General features: G+C 38.8%; 1 protein-coding gene across 1 annotated transcript in view; it reads right to left on the bottom strand.

Annotated features, from left to right (window-relative positions):
- LOC139700484 (RNA-binding protein Raly-like) overlaps positions 1-15,002 on the bottom strand; it is a gene marked incomplete at its 3' end in the record, with an annotated part of 195,148 nt that extends 180,146 nt beyond the window's left edge. The window contains exon 1 of the mRNA XM_071599054.1: positions 14,802-15,002. Coding sequence (XP_071455155.1) covers positions 14,802-14,946 — 145 coding nt within the window. The remainder of the gene's footprint in view (positions 1-14,801) is intronic.
- Positions 15,003-19,541: the final 4,539 nt, after the last annotated feature.

Below are 19,541 nucleotides of genomic sequence, written 5' to 3'. Positions count from 1 at the left end.
AAGTTTTACACTACGGATCGTTACGTCGTGTAAAGATTTTTTTATGTGCAATGGAAAAATGATTTTCCCTTGTAGTGCAGAAATCTCGAATGATGAAAAAACTCTCAATGGATAAAAAAAGAAGTGGAAATGCTTCATTCAAGTGTCGACCAAATATAAATTATAGTAATGAATTTATTTATAGTGACGATATTTAAAATGTATAGAAGAATTTAGTATAACCCGCTGCAAAATGTGCAGAGCTAAACGAAAACAATAGGGATCATTCATTTCCTCTGCCTATAATTTGTAACAAGTGGCCACGCACAAGAAAAATATTTTTTTCATTAAATTAAAAAAAAACTAAACTCAAAGACAATTTAAGATTAAACACGTAGAGTAAATAGATTTTCATAGAATTATAATTTTCGAAAGGGCTGCCGATGATAATAACAAGAAAAATTGGCCGAAAGGTTTAGATAATATTTTTCCTACGTGCTCCAATTGATCAGTTGCTAAGAACAACATTCGAATACAGACTATAGGTTCAGGGTCCGAAACCGATTCATAAAAATTTTATTTAATTTCTCATTTTCTGATTTTGTCGAAGTAAGGTAACTGGAATAAATAGAAGCAACGGAAAGGGACCTCGAGCGTTTAAAGAGGCAGCAGTTTCACCAGACCAAGGAAGTGCCGTGTAAAAATCAATGAAAAAGGCCGTGGGAAACAAAAAGAAGAAATACATCGGAGTATGTTATGAAGGATCGAATATTTTTAACTGATCTAAATAAAGCATTAAAGCACGATTGGCGAAGGAGACCTGGAGTTACTGTCAATATATTGAAAAACGCAATTGACATAGCAGTGAGAAAACTGAAGAAAAACAATTTAAAGGAGCAGACAAAATAAACCGAGGAATTTCCAATGCGCAAAGGCGGTACGGGAGGATCGGTGGAAAATCAAAATATGTCCGGAGGGTTTTCATAACAGCATAGCGATTCCATTTGAGATGAAAGCGAGATCCTTGCGAGAATCGAATCTTGAGTACAGCTTCTCCTCATTCGTGACAAATGTCGTATATAATTAATTAGGGAAATAATAGGACTAGCATTTATAGACAAGCTTTCAGCAAGAAATTGAGAATGGCCAGAATGTCCGTCACTCTTGGAGGATGCCGAAGATCAGATTCACAGATGTAAAGGAAATGTATAGTGTAAAAGCGTTGAAATTTGATATTTGATATTTTAGTACCCTGCAAGCCACCGCTAGGGTGTGTGGCAGGGGGTGAATACATACCAGACTAATTTTGACCAGAATGTGACCCTTTGGCGATCAGACGATGTAATTATGATCCCTTATCATTAGTGGAAAAAATCACATCATAAATTTATCTGTTTTACACTTAATCTCTCTAATTTTATTCACATGATCTCTCCTACCGTAGTGCAAATGGGGTAATAATGCATTTTCAACACCACTGCTATAGAGACATCCTTGCAATTAATGCAAGAGATTTAATCTGTAATTTAACTTAAGCTCCGAGAGCGATTCACAGTCTAGCCCCTCTAATATTTTGGATACGCTCCTAAGTTTATCATTACATCGTTTTACAATTCTAGCTCCTCTACGCTGCACGCCATCCGATTTGGCAAATTAATACAACTTCGTGAGGATCCCATATACTTGCATCATATTCTAAATGAGGCCCTTAACATTTCTTCCTTACTCCGTCATCACATTTACCCAGTAGTCTTATAATGAATCCTAATTTTTAGTTTGCTTGCCCACATATTCTCCGTATGTTTTTCACCCAAGAGAGGTCGTGATTCAGGGTAACTCTCTATCTTAAACGTATCTGTTCTACTTTTAGTCTCCCTGATTTTATAGGAATGTTTTCTTCTACCTTAGTACAATAGGAGAAGGAGATAAAGGCACTTTGGACCTCAGCAAGAAGGAGGAACGAAAAAGTGCGGATGAATTGAGCGAGACAATGAATTCGATGGGAAGGAGTGCTCAACGGCACATAATGAAACGAGTCCCTTCGAGGATGTCACATGAAGAAAAATGTCGTGAAAAAATCTTTCAGGAGAGCTGGCATTTCATAGGACAAAATTGAGTCTTGCTGTCAAAAAACTTGATTGAAATTGGCATAAGTAATTTATGAGGTAAATAATTATTACAGTTGAGTGAATTCCGGCCGCAGATTAGCTACTACCATATCAAATAAGACAGTATCCATTCTTTAAAAATAATACAAAATAAAGAATTATATGAATATTAATAATCAATATTATTTAAATAGAAGTGTGGAAAAAAATAGCCAAAAATGTGGATTTATGCGCGAAAAAAATATTTTGGACCAGACTTTGTCCAATGAGACTTTTCGTCTCAAGGACGTTTAGCAAGGAGGTTTCGCAAAAAGGACGCACTTCAACATTATTCCCTAGTAAGGGTCAACAACCTGTGACAAATGATAATAAAGTGTATCCCCATCTCTCAAGCCGATAGGTTTAGCGACCGACGCAACTCCAATAAAAAATAATGCACCAAGATGCGAAACATGAGGTTGTTTTTTTCATTCGCAATAAATCAGTAACACAGAATTCTTCAGGAGGCAAAGAAATCAACTAATTGATTTACTGCTTCTAGTTCATGGCGCTAAAGTTTCGCTTCGAATGGGAATCATTTTTAAGTTACTGTATGGAGTTAACAACGGCTAGAGCTCTGCTGCAGCTTGTAAAATTCACAAAGTTAGGGTGAAGGCACCCCCTGACCTCTCACAGGTCTCTTGACGTAAATGATTTTTACACTCATAAAATGTTGCATTGTATTGCGCATACAGCGGATGACTCCGTTAACAAGTTATTTCGCGGCATCTCCATAAATGTGTCACAGGAAGATCTGGCCCCCAAAATATCATACAGGAAGGATAAAATTGGGAATATTCAGATTTGAATGCGGGCCTTCAGGTCAGTGGCCGCACGCTCTCCACTCCCTAGAATAATACACCGGCAACCGTCAAATTTGTGAAGATACTGTACTGTCAATCTGCGAAGAATCGTAAAAATCAACCTAAAAATACGATGTTATTAATACTTAGATATGATGACGAAATACACATAGAGAAGTAGGTTTGGCGTTGACCATCTTTATTTCAATAATTTTATATTTTTTACCAGTTTATGAGTAAGCTTGGCACAAAATCATAGATTGAATATCAAGGGTTGGATTAAACACTTTTTGAGTGGTCGGGTACAAAGAGTAGATGGAGATAGTTCAAATGCAGTTAAAGTAACTTCGAGTGTTCCCCAAGGATTTGTCATCAGACCTCTTTTTTTCCTACTTTACGTTAACGACATTGACTCAGTAGTCACCAGTAAGATACGTTTATTTGCCGACGATGCAGTGGTTTACCTTGAAATCCGCAATCCTGAGGACACAGCAGCTTTATGAGATGACCCGAATGCTATGCAACACTGATGTGACACTGAGCAATTAGAATTAAAGTTAAAAAAGTGCGTAGTGATTAATTTTTGGAAAAAGAGGAATTCCCTCCGGAACGCCAACTGCATCGGGAACACCGAAATGGTATGTGTAGACTCGATTAAATACCTGGACGTTACCCTAACTCACGACCTCTCTGGGGTGAAATACATAGGGGAATAGGAGGGCAAGAAAACTAAAAATTAGAATTTATTAGAAGACTGCTAGGGTAAATGTGATGAAAAGGTCAAAGGCAAACTTTACATTTCGCTGGTTAGGTCTCATTTAGAACATTCTGCTAGTATATGGGATTCTCTCGAAGTTGGATTGATTGCCAAATTCAATCGCTTGCAGCGTAGAGAAGCCAGATTTGTAAAACGCTGTAATGATAAACTTAGTAGCGTATCCGAAATATTAGAGAAGCTAGGCTGGGAAACACTCACGGAGTTAAGGTTAAATTAAAAATTAAATCTCTTGTATAAATTGTAAGGATGTCTCTTTAGCAGTGATGTTGAAAATGTATTATTACTCCCATCGTACTACGGTATGAAAGATCATGTAAGTAAAGTTAGAGAAATTATGTGTAAAACAGATAGATTTAACATGTCAAATTTTCCACGAATGATAAGGGATCATAATAACAGTGTTCGACCACGGAAGGGATCATATTTGGGTCGAAATTAGTCAGGTGTGTATTTATCCCCTGCCACACACCCTAGCGGTGGCATGCAGGGTAATAAAAAAACTAAAAGCCAAAATATCGAGGCATTTCTATTTACTGTGATCCATGGATAGTTCCTGAATTGAAATGGTGTAAATTTGTGCATAAAAGTAACCTATTCTCTACTTATATCCTAGTCTCAATCACAAAACGTGTTCCTTAGAATAAATTTTTTTAAAATTCCACCAAGGAATCATCTGTGACTTCGTGCGATGGTTTTCTAAGCTCAATAATATTCGCAAGCATACTCCCGTGCGAGGCGGATCTCTCGCGGGGGAGAATGCCAGAGTAGTTTTAGCCACTATTCCCAGCCACTATTCCCAGAAGAAGGAAGCACTCGTGCGACTGGTTAATTAAACAAGTTGGGTTTTTAAAATGGAAATTTGGAACGCTACCAAGAGGCATTTTTTATTAAACACGAAAGAGTGCCATAAAGTAACTCCCGAAACTTTACAGTTTATACAAGTTTAAGTTCAATTTAATTAAGCTTCGAGAATATCCTTTGGACAGAAAGAGAGATGGGCGAGGTGCGAAAACCTCATTTTGCATATCTCGCTTTAAATTGTAATGCATTTTTAAATTCCCGGCTGCGACTCACAAAAATATAGCTCGGCCAAAGCGATGTGATGTTGGTAATTCCACTTCGTCAGAATATGTCTGCGGTTAAAGATTTAGAAAATAAGAATTGAAAGTTGAAGACGAAAAATAAAATGGGGAAAGTTAGGTGGCAAAATACTAATGAAAGAGAAATGCATCGTATTGGAATGTCTCTGTTTGAAAGTGCCGAAGAGTCTGTTTGATCAATGTAAGATGCATAGACTATTGCATTTTATCGGAATGTAATTGTATAATTTTCCTACGGATAAGAAGTTGTCTTGACAAAAACCTGATTTAACAATCTTATGCAACGATCAAAATGCCCCAGATTTGTGTCTGCATATTACTGCGAAGACATAATTTTGTAATTAAAGCATCATGTTCCCGCAGGTAAACACATGATGTGGATTCTAATGTTACCTGAGGCACTGAAAGTGATATGTGAAAGTACATGTATGTAACATGCATGGTCTCGTACACAGAATGTGTGAATTGGACATACCAAACAGCTTACTGCTGGAACACCTTCGATAGAGCAAATCAAATAATTCTTTTTTTTTCGGTAATATGGAATGTGCTTTAGGTACGCTGTCCATCTACAAAATATTTTGCATAGAATCAGAGCAGTTAACCGGTCAAAGCTAGTTATAAGGGGAATAAGAAGGCTAGCGTCAGCTACATTCACCTTTAAGGTCCTTAAGCGACATCGGCACTCGACAATACTATGAATCATTTTTTTAACTCCCCTCATCTTTCTGTCTCCCCTCATTCCATCCAGCATGCCTAATCGTTAAATGACACAGTTTCAGACATAGCGTGGTGGTTATCTCTCATGATGAGAGAAAACAATTCTTTTCCACACAGAATATTCATATTACAATATTGTAGGTTTCGTTACAGTCTAGCATCTTGAGGACCGAGACCTGACAACCTGAAGACGCTGAAGAAAGCCCTGAAGATGTTACGCTGTAACGACACATAGGTCATAATAAAAATATTGTATGTGGGAAAGCAAAGTGACTTCTTTAATCATGATTAATGGTATCCTGCTTCACCAACGAACGTTCATGCTTCTACCACAATGTTCAACATTCCATTGCCACTCGAAATCCTCCACATGCTCTTTGTGCATAAACAATAAAAGTTACCGAATCCTATCATTTTGAATACAAGAGTTGTCCTGAACTCCAAATGGGTCGCACCTAAAGTACTCAAGACCTTACGTTCTAAATCACCACCGACATTCCACTAGCTAACGTCTTTAGAGCTGTTGAATTGTTTCACCATCAACTCAATGGAGTAGAATTAGAGAGGCCTAACTTTGGGTTGAACTCAACAGCTCTGACGAAGATGAGCGAATCGCTCTCCGAAGCGGAGCGGAGATGTAGATTTTGCCCCGGTGGATTACTCTAAATCATTCGGGAGATACGCCAATAGAGAGAGGACCGGCCCAATTTTAGATCTGATGAGCATATGTCACCTAATGACTGTCAAGCCACGAAATAGGTGCGTAGCGGACAACTGAGCTTTAATAAAATAATTCTGCGAGCACGTAATATCACGCCCTCAAGGTAGACAGAATCTGCTCTGGTATTTTTGGTATTCCACGAATATGTTTTGTTTGTGGAAGGTTCTTTATTGAATTATTTCCAAACCTGGGCACCCAACGTAATTTCCACAGATTATTAATATGCTCCCGTAAAATACTTGCTATTTTCACGATCATTACTCCTATGGCATGATTAATTAATTATTTTGGCATTGAGATACTATTTCGGAAATGCTTCATATGGCTATGATGAGATATCATATTCGTGTGCGAAAAGCACCTTCTATAGCCTGCCAATGTTTCTTGTATCAGCATCACGTTTTGAGGATGCAGTTGCAAATCAATCCTGAGTTTTCCAAACAATTCCATTCATTATTATACAATAAAGAGTAAACTTCCGAATGATGCATATAGAAAACCAATTTTGTACCTTACTCAGAGTCAAAGTAAAACATGGGCAGAAAAATGCAGGTTACATATCACTCTGTTTTATTTTCAAAACATAAAACGTGGATGTTGCGATGCGGTAAAAAAATACCCAGGCACTTATTATGCATTCCAGAGGAAATACACCAATATACATAGTCACTCCAGAAAGTAACTTACGTTTTGAAATAAAATATGAACCTAGTGACAAGACAAAGTTTCATTATACGTGTGTAGATATGAAAGGCACATTTACTTACTCTTACTCTATTCTATTCTATTAAATAGTCGTCATTCAAATTGAGGTATTTATCATAACGATGCACAATCTTATCAATTCTTTTCTGAAAAAATCTTACGCCTTGGATTTGAACCTCTTGTTTACACCAGAATGCAATTCTGCGTCAATTTCATAGCGCTGTGTTGCAGCCCACGCCTAGCGAGAGATCCGTAATTGTAAATAGGCGATTTTCATGAGTTATTTCATTGATTTCACCGTCAGTTCATTTATCGCAAGGCTAAGCCGACCACCAATTCGTGAACATAGGTATGGTCATTTTCAAACTGGATGCACCACTGCCTCTCTTCAAGTTCACTCATTATCCCGTCTCCGTACACTTAAAAAAGTTGCCCATGAATTTCAATTGGTTTGCAGTTTTTTTCCAGCAAAAACCCGATCTCAGATCTCGCGTGATTTTTTATTGCTGCGCACAATTTAAAGCTCGCAAAGAGCAGAGGAGAAGAACCACAATTGTGCACACTACCACAGTAGGATGGGTACTGAATGTTGGGACGTTAAGACACCAAGGTGGTTGCTCTAGCCCTACCCACCACCACACGCTAGGCCGAAACCTATGTTACCTTCTGGACAGCTCTCGTTGACAGTGATGCATGGAAAATGGACACACCAAGGCAAGTATAAGTAGAGTATAGGAGAGAAAACGTATTCACTGCACACTCTTTTGTAGATGTTTACCTGAGACAATGGCGTCCTAGGTCTGAAATGTTCGTGGCGGGGGACTGTTTGTCAGGCACCATGAGCGCAAGGGTTTTAACCAAGACAGATTTGTATTGGTTGACCTCGCACTTCCCTCACTTTCTTCGACCATTCAATCCTTCAACCAGTCACATCCTTCCTCATTTTGTTATCTAGGCTCGTTGCAGTCAACCCTGAAATCCCAATGGTTTGGCGTATCGGTTGAGCGCGAATGCATATTTTTATGGTGCGGCAGACTCCGTGCGGGAAAGGGGGAAGGACGAGCTCGGGGATTCGAGCGTGAATAAAAGATTCTGTCCGACTCAAAGGAGAGGCATAAATTTACCCAGCTCTTGTTTCTTTTCCCATCCGTGGCCACTGGGGTGAGACAAAACAAAGATGTGTTTATGTGGGCCCTCGTAATCACAGAGTTATTTGCTCTGTCGTATCTCTACCGAGCAGGTCGGCGTGGGAGGGGGGAGGAGAGGAAGGAAAGGGGGAGGGTGAATTGAGACGGGCATTAATGGGGCTGTGGTGCTCAAATTCACCCTACACCCAGAAAAACAGAAGTGTTCAAAGAATAAGGCTTATTTTTTCCTCCATTTTGAATTAGGAGGGAGGAGAAGGGGTGGAGGAAAAAGAAAAGGTATAAAGGTGGAACAAATACAAAGACCGGAATCCGGTAATCGGGAAGAGTACATGGATAGCAGCCGGATCCACGGCCACCCCTCCTTCGATACACAGCCTTTAATCAAAGTGGGAGGCTCCAGGGTTCCGGATGCATTGCGGGGGCAGTTAATCTCTCCTCCGGCGTCTTCTCGGCGACCCTGAAGGCATCCCCTCGCCCAATTCGACCCTTACCCTCGTCCAAGGGTTACTTGACCGCCCTCCAAGACGCTTGACTTCGCACTTCAAGTTTTAAGTCCACCTTTGTTTTTAGTTTTTTTCCTTATGCGGTTTGAAGTCCTACCAAATTGTTTCTTACTTAAGTCATGTTCTCTTACTATTTCTTTAGAAATAAACAGAATCGGAAACGTCGACGTCAATTACTGGATCGATATTGTGATTTGTAAATTAAAGGAGGCAATCAATTATGAAATAATAATTTTTTAAATATATCAAGTGAGTAGATCGTAAGAAAAGAGAGTTCAGGGGTTTGGGAGCAATTCCCTCCCGTATGCACTGGTTCGGAATGTCACTGTATATTTGAATTCTTAACTATCAACTATTTTTCGTAACTCGTGAACTTTTTATCATAGGCGAATATTTTTATCAACGCGCTTTCTCATAATATAATATTGTGAATCCAACTGCATACGTAAAAAGCAATGGAGATTGGATGTTCCTGTACCTTCAGGGCTTTTTAACCCATTCTCAGTCGCGGAAATGTTAAATGCGACATGAAGAAAGCTTCAGTTTGGAATTAAGGCGAGTGGTGAGATTGAAAGGTGACTCATGATAGTGGATTACAAAGCATAACTATGAAGTAAGTGTTAAGTATGAAGGAAAATAAAAAAATCAAAGCAATGAGACTCTTAATAAAAAAGAAAAGCTAAGTTTTATGTTAAAGTCTGAGGAAATCCGAAGACGAAGAGAAGGTGAAACAGCTAACGTAACTGGGTAGTGTTTTTAAATGAAAATGAGTACAGAATTTCAGGGGGATAGGAAAGGTATCGACTTTTTGGACACTAGGAAGACATGTAGAAAACAGGATGAGGCAAATAATGCAGGACGAACAAGAGAAGTCTTACGCGAAATTATATGCGTCATACTTAATGCAACAATTTCAGAGCGTAAAAATCATTCGCCTTGACTGGGACTCGAACCCAGATCCCTCAATATCCGGTCGAGTGCTTTAGCCACTTAAGCTACCGAGGCGTCCTCTTAAACTCTGAAATTTTGGGGCTTTTAAAGGAACTAGATGTTATGACGAAATACCGTACATACAATGTCACATGCATTCGTAGTCGTGCGCGAGGCGCCACTGTCCACGAGGTTAAAAGCCAACTTTAAACACGTATGGTGTTTTCCCTTTGACAAATTCCGAAGAAACTGCGGGAGATGCCGCAACAGTAACTTTTAACGGAGTCATCCGCTAATGTGCATTTTAATGCAACAATTTCAGAGCGTAAAAATCATTCGCCTTGACTGGGACTCGAACCCAGATCCCTCAATATCCGGTCGAGTGCTTTAGCCACTTAAGCTACCGAGGCGTCCTCTTAAACTCTGAAATTTTGGGGCTTTTAAAGGAACTAGATGTTATGACGAAATACCGTACATACAATGTCACATGCATTCGTAGTCGTGCGCGAGGCGCCACTGTCCACGAGGTTAAAAGCCAACTTTAAACACGTATGGTGTTTTCCCTTTGACAAATTCCGAAGAAACTGCGGGAGATGCCGCAACAGTAACTTTTAACGGAGTCATCCGCTAATGTGCATTTTAATGCAACAATTTCAGAGCGTAAAAATCATTCGCCTTGACTGGGACTCGAACCCAGATCCCTCAATATCCGGTCGAGTGCTTTAGCCACTTAAGCTACCGAGGCGTCCTCTTAAACTCTGAAATTTTGGGGCTTTTAAAGGAACTAGATGTTATGACGAAATACCGTACATACAATGTCACATGCATTCGTAGTCGTGCGCGAGGCGCCACTGTCCACGAGGTTAAAAGCCAACTTTAAACACGTATGGTGTTTTCCCTTTGACAAATTCCGAAGAAACTGCGGGAGATGCCGCAACAGTAACTTTTAACGGAGTCATCCGCTAATGTGCATTTTAATGCAACAATTTCAGAGCGTAAAAATCATTCGCCTTGACTGGGACTCGAACCCAGATCCCTCAATATCCGGTCGAGTGCTTTAGCCACTTAAGCTACCGAGGCGTCCTCTTAAACTCTGAAATTTTGGGGCTTTTAAAGGAACTAGATGTTATGACGAAATACCGTACATACAATGTCACATGCATTCGTAGTCGTGCGCGAGGCGCCACTGTCCACGAGGTTAAAAGCCAACTTTAAACACGTATGGTGTTTTCCCTTTGACAAATTCCGAAGAAACTGCGGGAGATGCCGCAACAGTAACTTTTAACGGAGTCATCCGCTAATGTGCATTTTAATGCAACAATTTCAAAAATTTCAGAGTTTAAGAGGACGCCTCGGTAGCTTAAGTGGCTAAAGCACTCGACCGGATATTGAGGGATCTGGGTTCGAGTCCCAGTCAAGGCGAATGATTTTTACGCTCTGAAATTGTTGCATTAAAATGCACATTAGCGGATGACTCCGTTAAAAGTTACTGTTGCGGCATCTCCCGCAGTTTCTTCGGAATTTGTCAAAGGGAAAACACCATACGTGTTTAAAGTTGGCTTTTAACCTCGTGGACAGTGGCGCCTCGCGCACGACTACGAATGCATGTGACATTGTATGTACGGTATTTCGTCATAACATCTAGTTCCTTTAAAAGCCCCAAAATTTCAGAGTTTAAGAGGACGCCTCGGTAGCTTAAGTGGCTAAAGCACTCGACCGGATATTGAGGGATCTGGGTTCGAGTCCCAGTCAAGGCGAATGATTTTTACGCTCTGAAATTGTTGCATTAAAATGCACATTAGCGGATGACTCCGTTAAAAGTTACTGTTGCGGCATCTCCCGCAGTTTCTTCGGAATTTGTCAAAGGGAAAACACCATACGTGTTTAAAGTTGGCTTTTAACCTCGTGGACAGTGGCGCCTCGCGCACGACTACGAATGCATGTGACATTGTATGTACGGTATTTCGTCATAACATCTAGTTCCTTTAAAAGCCCCAAAATTTCAGAGTTTAAGAGGACGCCTCGGTAGCTTAAGTGGCTAAAGCACTCGACCGGATATTGAGGGATCTGGGTTCGAGTCCCAGTCAAGGCGAATGATTTTTACGCTCTGAAATTGTTGCATTAAAATGCACATTAGCGGATGACTCCGTTAAAAGTTACTGTTGCGGCATCTCCCGCAGTTTCTTCGGAATGCGTCATACTTATTGAGGACCGTTTATTTTCTCCCTTCATTATGTGTGAGCGATACCAGTAATTACCTTTAAATATGGCAAAGTATGATTGATTAATAATATTTAAGTAGGGACTCTAAACTATGAATTTCATTACTCTGCATCGGCATATTTCCTGTATGGTACATTTAATAAATAGTTCTCTTAACCAAATGGATTTAAACGATTTGTCAAACATTTTAGGAAATATGTAATGACATTACTCACTCTGTTGACTCCATGCTGAACTTTAATCAAACTTTACATATTCCAAAGCATTTAATTATGAGTGGTACCATCCGATTACATATAGAAGAGAAATTAAATCCAATATGAATGTATCAGAATACGTAGAAGAGACCAAAAGCAATTGTTCGGACAAAGCGAACGTAACTCCCAGCAAATTATGTTGCTAGGAAATTAGTTTTCCAATTATAACAATTGGTTCGCAGGAATAAGACTTCAAAAATCACGAAATTCAGGTCACCATTACATATTTAAAGGAGAATAGCACATCGTTTCCTGCTTTTTCAGGAGAGGATATTCAAACTCAGCACCGGGAATATTATTAATCCGAGTTAAAATTTAAATTCTAGTTTATCTCTAGCATTTTCAACCCTACTGAGTGGCTTATGGTATTTATTAACCAGGAAGTCGTGACGAATCCTCCATTATTTTCACGTTGTGACATAAAATGTTTACCGTTGCTCTTATCAATCCCCCAACTCCAGCAGATCTATTCGCAATACGGGCTAAAATCGCGCGCACGTCGCCTCCCGTCGAAACCACAACTGGGAATCAATCCTCACCCGTAATCGAAGCTGGGTAAACAGAGGCGGCGGAGGAGGACAAGGCCCGGCCGGCCCTGCTGTGGCCCTGTTGCACTGTATTGTCCCCGTTTTTTCATGCCTTTCGTCTTCCTAAGCTTAGAGCGATGTATTTTCTAATCCCCTTGCTTTCCCATTTTTTTTGGACCTTTCGCGGATTTCCCGTCACAGTTAAAATATGAAATATTGGGCTTTTGACGCATTTGGATTCTCCTATGTATACCTTTTCCAAATCTCCAAGCGATGAACGGTTACAAATCCGGAGTGAGCATCGGTGTACAAACATTTTGGCCAAGCGATACGCATTTTGAATGTTTTAACGCACTGAATGGATTTGGGATTTGAAATTCCAATGACCGTATATTATCACGTCAGGTCACTATGCTCGCGTTATCATCTCTTCAGTTTTCTCGCCTATTTCAGCTTCCCTTTCGGTTAAAGAGGATTTTAATTTCACGCTGTCTCAGGCAATCTGTACTAAAACCGCATTATATTTCGATATGGTGAATCATTGCTCCTTTATTGTTATATAAGTTTTGAAATTTCAGAAAACAATTACACTAAAACGGGAAATTTCTCGTTTTAATGAAAAATAGAAACAGCCTTGTAGGATTTCTGCATTTCCTTCTCCAGCTCTCCGAAGATCTCCCTCCCCTTCATGCTGTCCAAAACCCGTTTTGATTATTAACATACTGTTACGTGAATGAAGAAACATCTTCAAGAATTGCGTACCCAGGTAGTGCAATTTAATTTTTAATTGCTTTTTGTAGAAATAAAAATTATTTTGTATATTTTGAAGGATAGATATCTAAGATGTCTAAAGTAAAATTTTGGTATACATCACGTCACTGAGTTAGAACCTACGATCATAATTAAAATATTAGCTCCGATTACAAGACATTATTGGTATGTATAATTTTAAATTGAAGTGTCAAAAATAAATGTTTTTTTGAAGAGTTTAATGAAGGCAAAGGTGAAGTGTACGGTATGGAAAACAAATGAGGATGGGCTAGACGTCATGAAAGGTAAGGAGAGGGGATTGCGGGGAGATATCCAAAGGTGGCCGGTTTACTGGTAAACCGGCATCCCTTTAATTTAATTGCCGTAAATAATAGTATAACATTATTATTACCGGTAATTCGACGATAAAGGTAGATTTTTGATGAACACATGCCGCCGAATGGTACAGCGACCGTATTTCGCATACACCCTCCCTCCCTTAATTCCGTTCAACATCCTATTTCTGCCCCTATCTCGTTTTTCTAACCCTCCCTCCTCTATCACTGTCTTCAAGATACCATCCTAAATCAATATTCTTTGCATCGATCTTTACCACCTACTTCTTATCTTCTCCCAATTATCTCCTCTCCTCCCCCATCAAGCACTACTCTTCTCCTTACGTCCCAAGCACGTCGATTATTTTGTTACGAAATACTTCCGCGATAGGTAAATTCTTCCACCAGCTCTAGTTTTTCCCCTCCTATTTTAACATTCAGTTTACCTTTCATATTCTCGAATACCGCATAACCTTTGTTTCATTTACATTGATTGTAATTCCATATTTATCGCATTGAATTTCTATTTAACTCAGTAATAATTTCAACCCCTTAACTGTCTGACAAGCTAAAGCTCCGTCATCAACAAACATAAGCGATTTTATGAATTCTCCTCTGACTCTCATTCACATCTCCAGTTCTTCTTCTGCCTCTTTAAAGGTTTCCTTCGCATTTGCTATGAACTCGGAAACCCCTTGGCTGATTAACAAACTAAAGCTCCGTCATCAGCAAACCTAAGTGATTTTATATATTCCCCACCTACTCTCATTCCAATATCCAGTTGTTATCATACCTCTTTAACCATTTCTTTCTCATTAACTTTAAACTGCACAGTCTGACTCCAGTTTTTAATACTAACCGTCCAACATTACCAGGAAATGGTATGATTTCCCGTGTTCCGAGCACTTCTCAAAATGCACCTTATAACTGGGACGTAGATATATCACAGCTGTGTGAATCTCTCACCTAATCCTTCCCCTTTTACGGGATATCCTCCCAAATATTTTGCTTTAACCAGTGGATAGGTGGTAGGTAACCTTCTTTCAACTACACCTCTTTGAGAAAAAATACTTACCAAGAGATGACGATGACAATTTACTTAACATGATCACCCACCTTCGTTTGTAATATCAGGCCAAGAAATTTCCCCTGGCTTTTCGCTCGTGTCCACTCACCGGCTATGCGTCCGTATCGCTGGAACATTCTCTCAACGTCCGTCTTGCTGCACTGGAATGTGTTGAGGTTGCCGACGAAGGCGCGGGAGTTGACGGCTTGCGGATCCTGTGAGTTGGTTTGGTTTCCCACCTTGCTCATCTTCATGTCGGGCGATGACCACGCGGGACGAGCGTCCACTGAGGCCTCGGGGGGTGGCTGTGAAACCTGCAGAACCACAAATGAGAGACGCGGTTAGCAAATAATACAAGAAAAAAAGCGAATCCTCGCGATAAAATTTACGAGCTACTGTCAAATCATTGAATTTGGACTTAGGACTATTTAGTTAATTTCTTAGAATACAATGCTTCCTCGAAAGAATGCAATGCTTGCTAAACAATATTTTGTCACCGTAAACGTGTTTGAGCAGATGAAATCCAAAGTTTATTTGTACGCTGTACTTTTTCTATTCAAAACATATCTTCTTATTCCCTAAGAGTAACACTTTTATTTTAAGGTAACATTGCGTTGCATAATTGCAAATATATTCAATCTGGCACATTCTAATCTCGAAAATACATGTAAATCAAATTTATGACAAAGATATATGCACAAAGAAGGCAATGAGATTTTTCTCATGCACTTGTTCATATAAGCTTCATTTTAATCATTCAAAGGACGACTGGTTGGAAAGATAATTCACGAGAAAAAAGAGTTGCACATTTGAAGATTAAACAAATAACTCCGGTAGTGAACCTTGTGATATTTTCCGCCATTTTAAGCTTTTAAATACGTTTTTGTGCGTGGGATTCTCTTTTCATAATTCTCATAGAAATCCACGAATATTTTGGTGGCCAACGAGATATTTTAGAATTCTGCAATAAATATTTCGTCTCGTAATACTGCAATTTTTCCCCCGTATATGTCACACTATAAGGCAAAAGATAAAGCATAATAATGAAGAAGTTCCAAATTCCTTAAACCAAAATATTATTTCTTATAAAAATGGCACTCAAAATAAATAGCCTTTTAAAACAGCAGAAATACCATAAAATATTAACGATGAATAATAGGCATTTACCGAATCAGCCACCATTGGTAATGTCCTTCATAATTGTCAACTAAATAAATCTAACTATTATAAAAATGCTTGATACTCCTATTTGAAATCAATGTTATCCATTAAGTAATGCTGCATTACTTGTAAGGAGTAGAAAAGATATTTTAACCTCAGTAATTGTGATTCATTATGAGGTCCTGTTGATAATCAGTTACGACTAATCTGTACCATAACGAACACAATATACATTAACCTTAACTTTAAAAAGCAATACCATAATCCCATATTATGCTGAAACATGTTAAGAGCGTATTTCTTGTTGCTTTAACTTAAAAATATGCTAAAATGAAAGATATAAAAGTAAATCAATTCAGTGAATGTTGAAAATGATGTGGAACACGACCCATATGATAATGTGCTTCACCAACGAATCCTAAAAGGAGCACCATGGTGATTGAATGCGGTCGGAGACAGATGGACGAATATTTAACTTGAACAAACTTAACTCCATAATACACGCTAATAAATCGATGGCGTTGAGTGTTCCAAACGCTTAAGTGCTCCTCGTGGCATTTGCAGGGATCGCGGAGCAATTAGCGGGTGGATGTGGTATTTCTCCTGACGGGCAATAACCGAGTTCACCACTAGCAATACCTCTCCTCTGGCACCACCAATCCCTACGCAATAACAAAGCGGGGTTCTTGGGTGAACCGAGGACTTAATTACTTCGCCATCCTACTCTCGCATTAGATTTGACATCTGCATTCGACGACAAGGAAGTAATGCATTCCAATTATTACACCTTGACTTTGAAGCCTGAAATTTTCTAACTTACAGGGTCTGTTCGAATAAAGATGAGACTTTACCCTTGACTGCCATTACAACGCCTCCAACGTTTTCTCCAACTTTTGAATGCCGCCTGGAACGTTTTTTTTCGGGATAGCCTTTAAGTCTGCTGTACAACTTTGTTGGGTGTCTTCAATGGTTTCAAATCGACAACCATTCCATTAAATCGGCTTTTAACTTAGGAAATAGGAAAAAGTCCGATGGAGCATGATCCGGAGAGCGGTGTTGCTAGAGGAACAATTTTGTGAGGGGATAACACTGTTAACGTGGGCGTCGTTTGTTGACGTCGATGGTCGTACACTTCTCGGTTATTCATCTGTCAAGGTTCGCCCAGACAGAAAGCAGTTGTACCAACGGAAAAAATGTGCTCGAGTAATAGATTCATTGCCAAATATCTCTTACATTATTCCGTAAGTTTCAGGTGGACTTTCTTCAAGGTTAAAACAAAATTCAATGCACACGCGCTGTTTCTCGAACACCTTCATTCTCCGCGACACAAGAATTTGAACAGCAAGCGTGCACAAAATCAGACAAGAATCGTTGTTGTGCCGAGACAAGTCGAGAAAGGGCCACAAGCAAGACGGTATCTTACTTCTCACAGACGCCGCTGGAAGGCACACCTTGTTGATTGTGATCTGCCAAGCAGCTTGTGCGTAGAAAGATAAGTCTCATATTCTTTGTATAGACTATCTATTTTGATAATCGTTCAATGGCGTTGTACAGATCGTTTAAGTTAATGTTTCCTCCGACTAGGGAAAATCTGACCATTTGATACGTTCATCTTAATAGCCCTTTCAGTGATCATGACCACAGAAAAATTTTAGTAGTTGTATCAAGAGAGCTAGATAGTTGCTTGAACAGATCAAAATCTTCCTGAAAGAATGATTTCTCAGGTGAAAATTTGGAGAGAGGCATTAATATCGTCCTTAAAAAACACATCGGGCCAATAAAAACTCCTAGGGCAATGGTCAATCGTACTTTATTAAAAAGTAACCAAAGTTGTTAGATATGAACCTTTTTTTGTCGCATTTACTTATGAAGAAAACAATTCAATTTCAGAAATTCTGAACATTTATTTTATGTTAGAGGCATGGATTTCAGCTTGTAAAGTTTTCAGCAATTTTAGCAAGATAATTACTGTATTTACACATCATAGAAGTTCCCGTTGTAATACATTTCACTTATTTGATACTATTTTAGAATAAAAAGGAATATTTTTATATGCTATGATTAAAACATTTTTAGTGCTTCCTGAGCAAATTCAAAACCAATGACTTAGTGCATTGGCTTGGTGTTTGGGGACGTTGGAGGATTAATAATTACTCAGCTGCTCCAAATTTGGCATCATTTAATTATCAGTTGAAATAAAAGAATGGAAGATATTGTAACAATACATACTTTCCACGAACATCTCAGTTTGCCAACAATTTCTTATTGATTGCAGACAAGAAATCAATATTTGAAACACATGCTCTACGTGTGTTTCCTCACATTCGTCGCAATTATTTTACAAGGATTTTTAGGGATGATTTTGTAGCAATAATAAAAAATGAGTTTGATCAGAACATTGTTAGTTCCCATCCCGGACAAGTGAAAGGCAAGCATTAGTGAGGATTATAGAAAAAGAAGTTTTACTCCAGGCCCAGATAAGGTTGTATGTATGATGATCAATAAGATAATGGAGAGGAGGGCAAGTAATAGCTTGGGGGATCATCAGTTTGGAATCAGATAGTTAGTTAGTTATTTTAGTACTCCGCAAACCACCGCTAGGGTCTGTGGCAGGGGGTGAATATATATAAAAGAGTGGTAGCGTGATGCAAAATCAGTAATGAGGTCACCAATAGAAAAGGCCATAGAGTAGGTATAATCTGGATATATTTTATGGTTTAGTGGGTATTGAGAAGAACTTTGATAGAATAAATGAATGTAACCCAGATGGTAGGAGAATATTGGAGGTAGATTATCCGTAACCTGACTACTCAGGTGCGCATGACAGATAGAGAGCCGGTATGGGCAAAGCTAAATAGGAGAATGAAACAGGGACTCATTTTTCTTACTCCTATAATGGGTTCAACACATGCAGAGACATGGGAAGGGCTGGGCTGAGGAGTAAAGGTGAGGAATTCATTAAATTAGTTAGATTTGTGGGTGATCAAGTTTCAGCTAGCCATTAACTATGGCGGTTAATTTCATTAATGAGTGCATTTAAATATCAGAATGGTGGTGGAATGCCAGTATATTTTCTTGTATAATTTTTACAATAAATGATATCATATGTAAGTATATATTTAAGTATTTAATTATTCAGAACATTGATCAGTATCTGTTATAAATTACGTACTTTGGTACTACGAACAACTATCTGCTGAGAGAAATCCTTGATAAAACCAGTCTTTTCTCTGCACATACTGAAGCCATTGTATCAGATATTCGAACGTGACCTCTCACAAATTATATCGGATTTATAATGCTTTATAATCCAATCGAATCGAATTAAATACTCATAAATGGATTCATAAGACTTTCCGTTTCCCCATAAACAGATTAGTCCCGATAATGCTACAGTTTAGTGAAACTAATCAGTAATAAAAGTCTAATGTGTGAAGGCGTAGCCTTATGTGTAACTTTCCGTTTACTAAAATAGTTATCTCTGAAATACAAATGATTCTTCCTGAAATACAATTAGAAACATTGCTGTGCTATTCTAATGGCTGTCAAATTCCATTGAATACTTAATCCTAGTCTTCTAACCTCTGTTTATTTTTTTTAAACATTATTTAAATTTTTCTATCTATTCTAGGTCGATTTCTATCTACTCAAGTGAATGCATTTTTTTCTGCTTCATCAAAATTGAAAA

This window comes from Hetaerina americana, unplaced genomic scaffold (genome assembly GCF_022747635.1).
Source record: "Hetaerina americana unplaced genomic scaffold, ioHetAmer1.1.p SCAF_102, whole genome shotgun sequence".
NCBI classification, from domain to species: Eukaryota; Metazoa; Arthropoda; class Insecta; order Odonata; family Calopterygidae; genus Hetaerina; species Hetaerina americana.
This window is presented reverse-complemented; position numbering and strand designations above follow the sequence as displayed.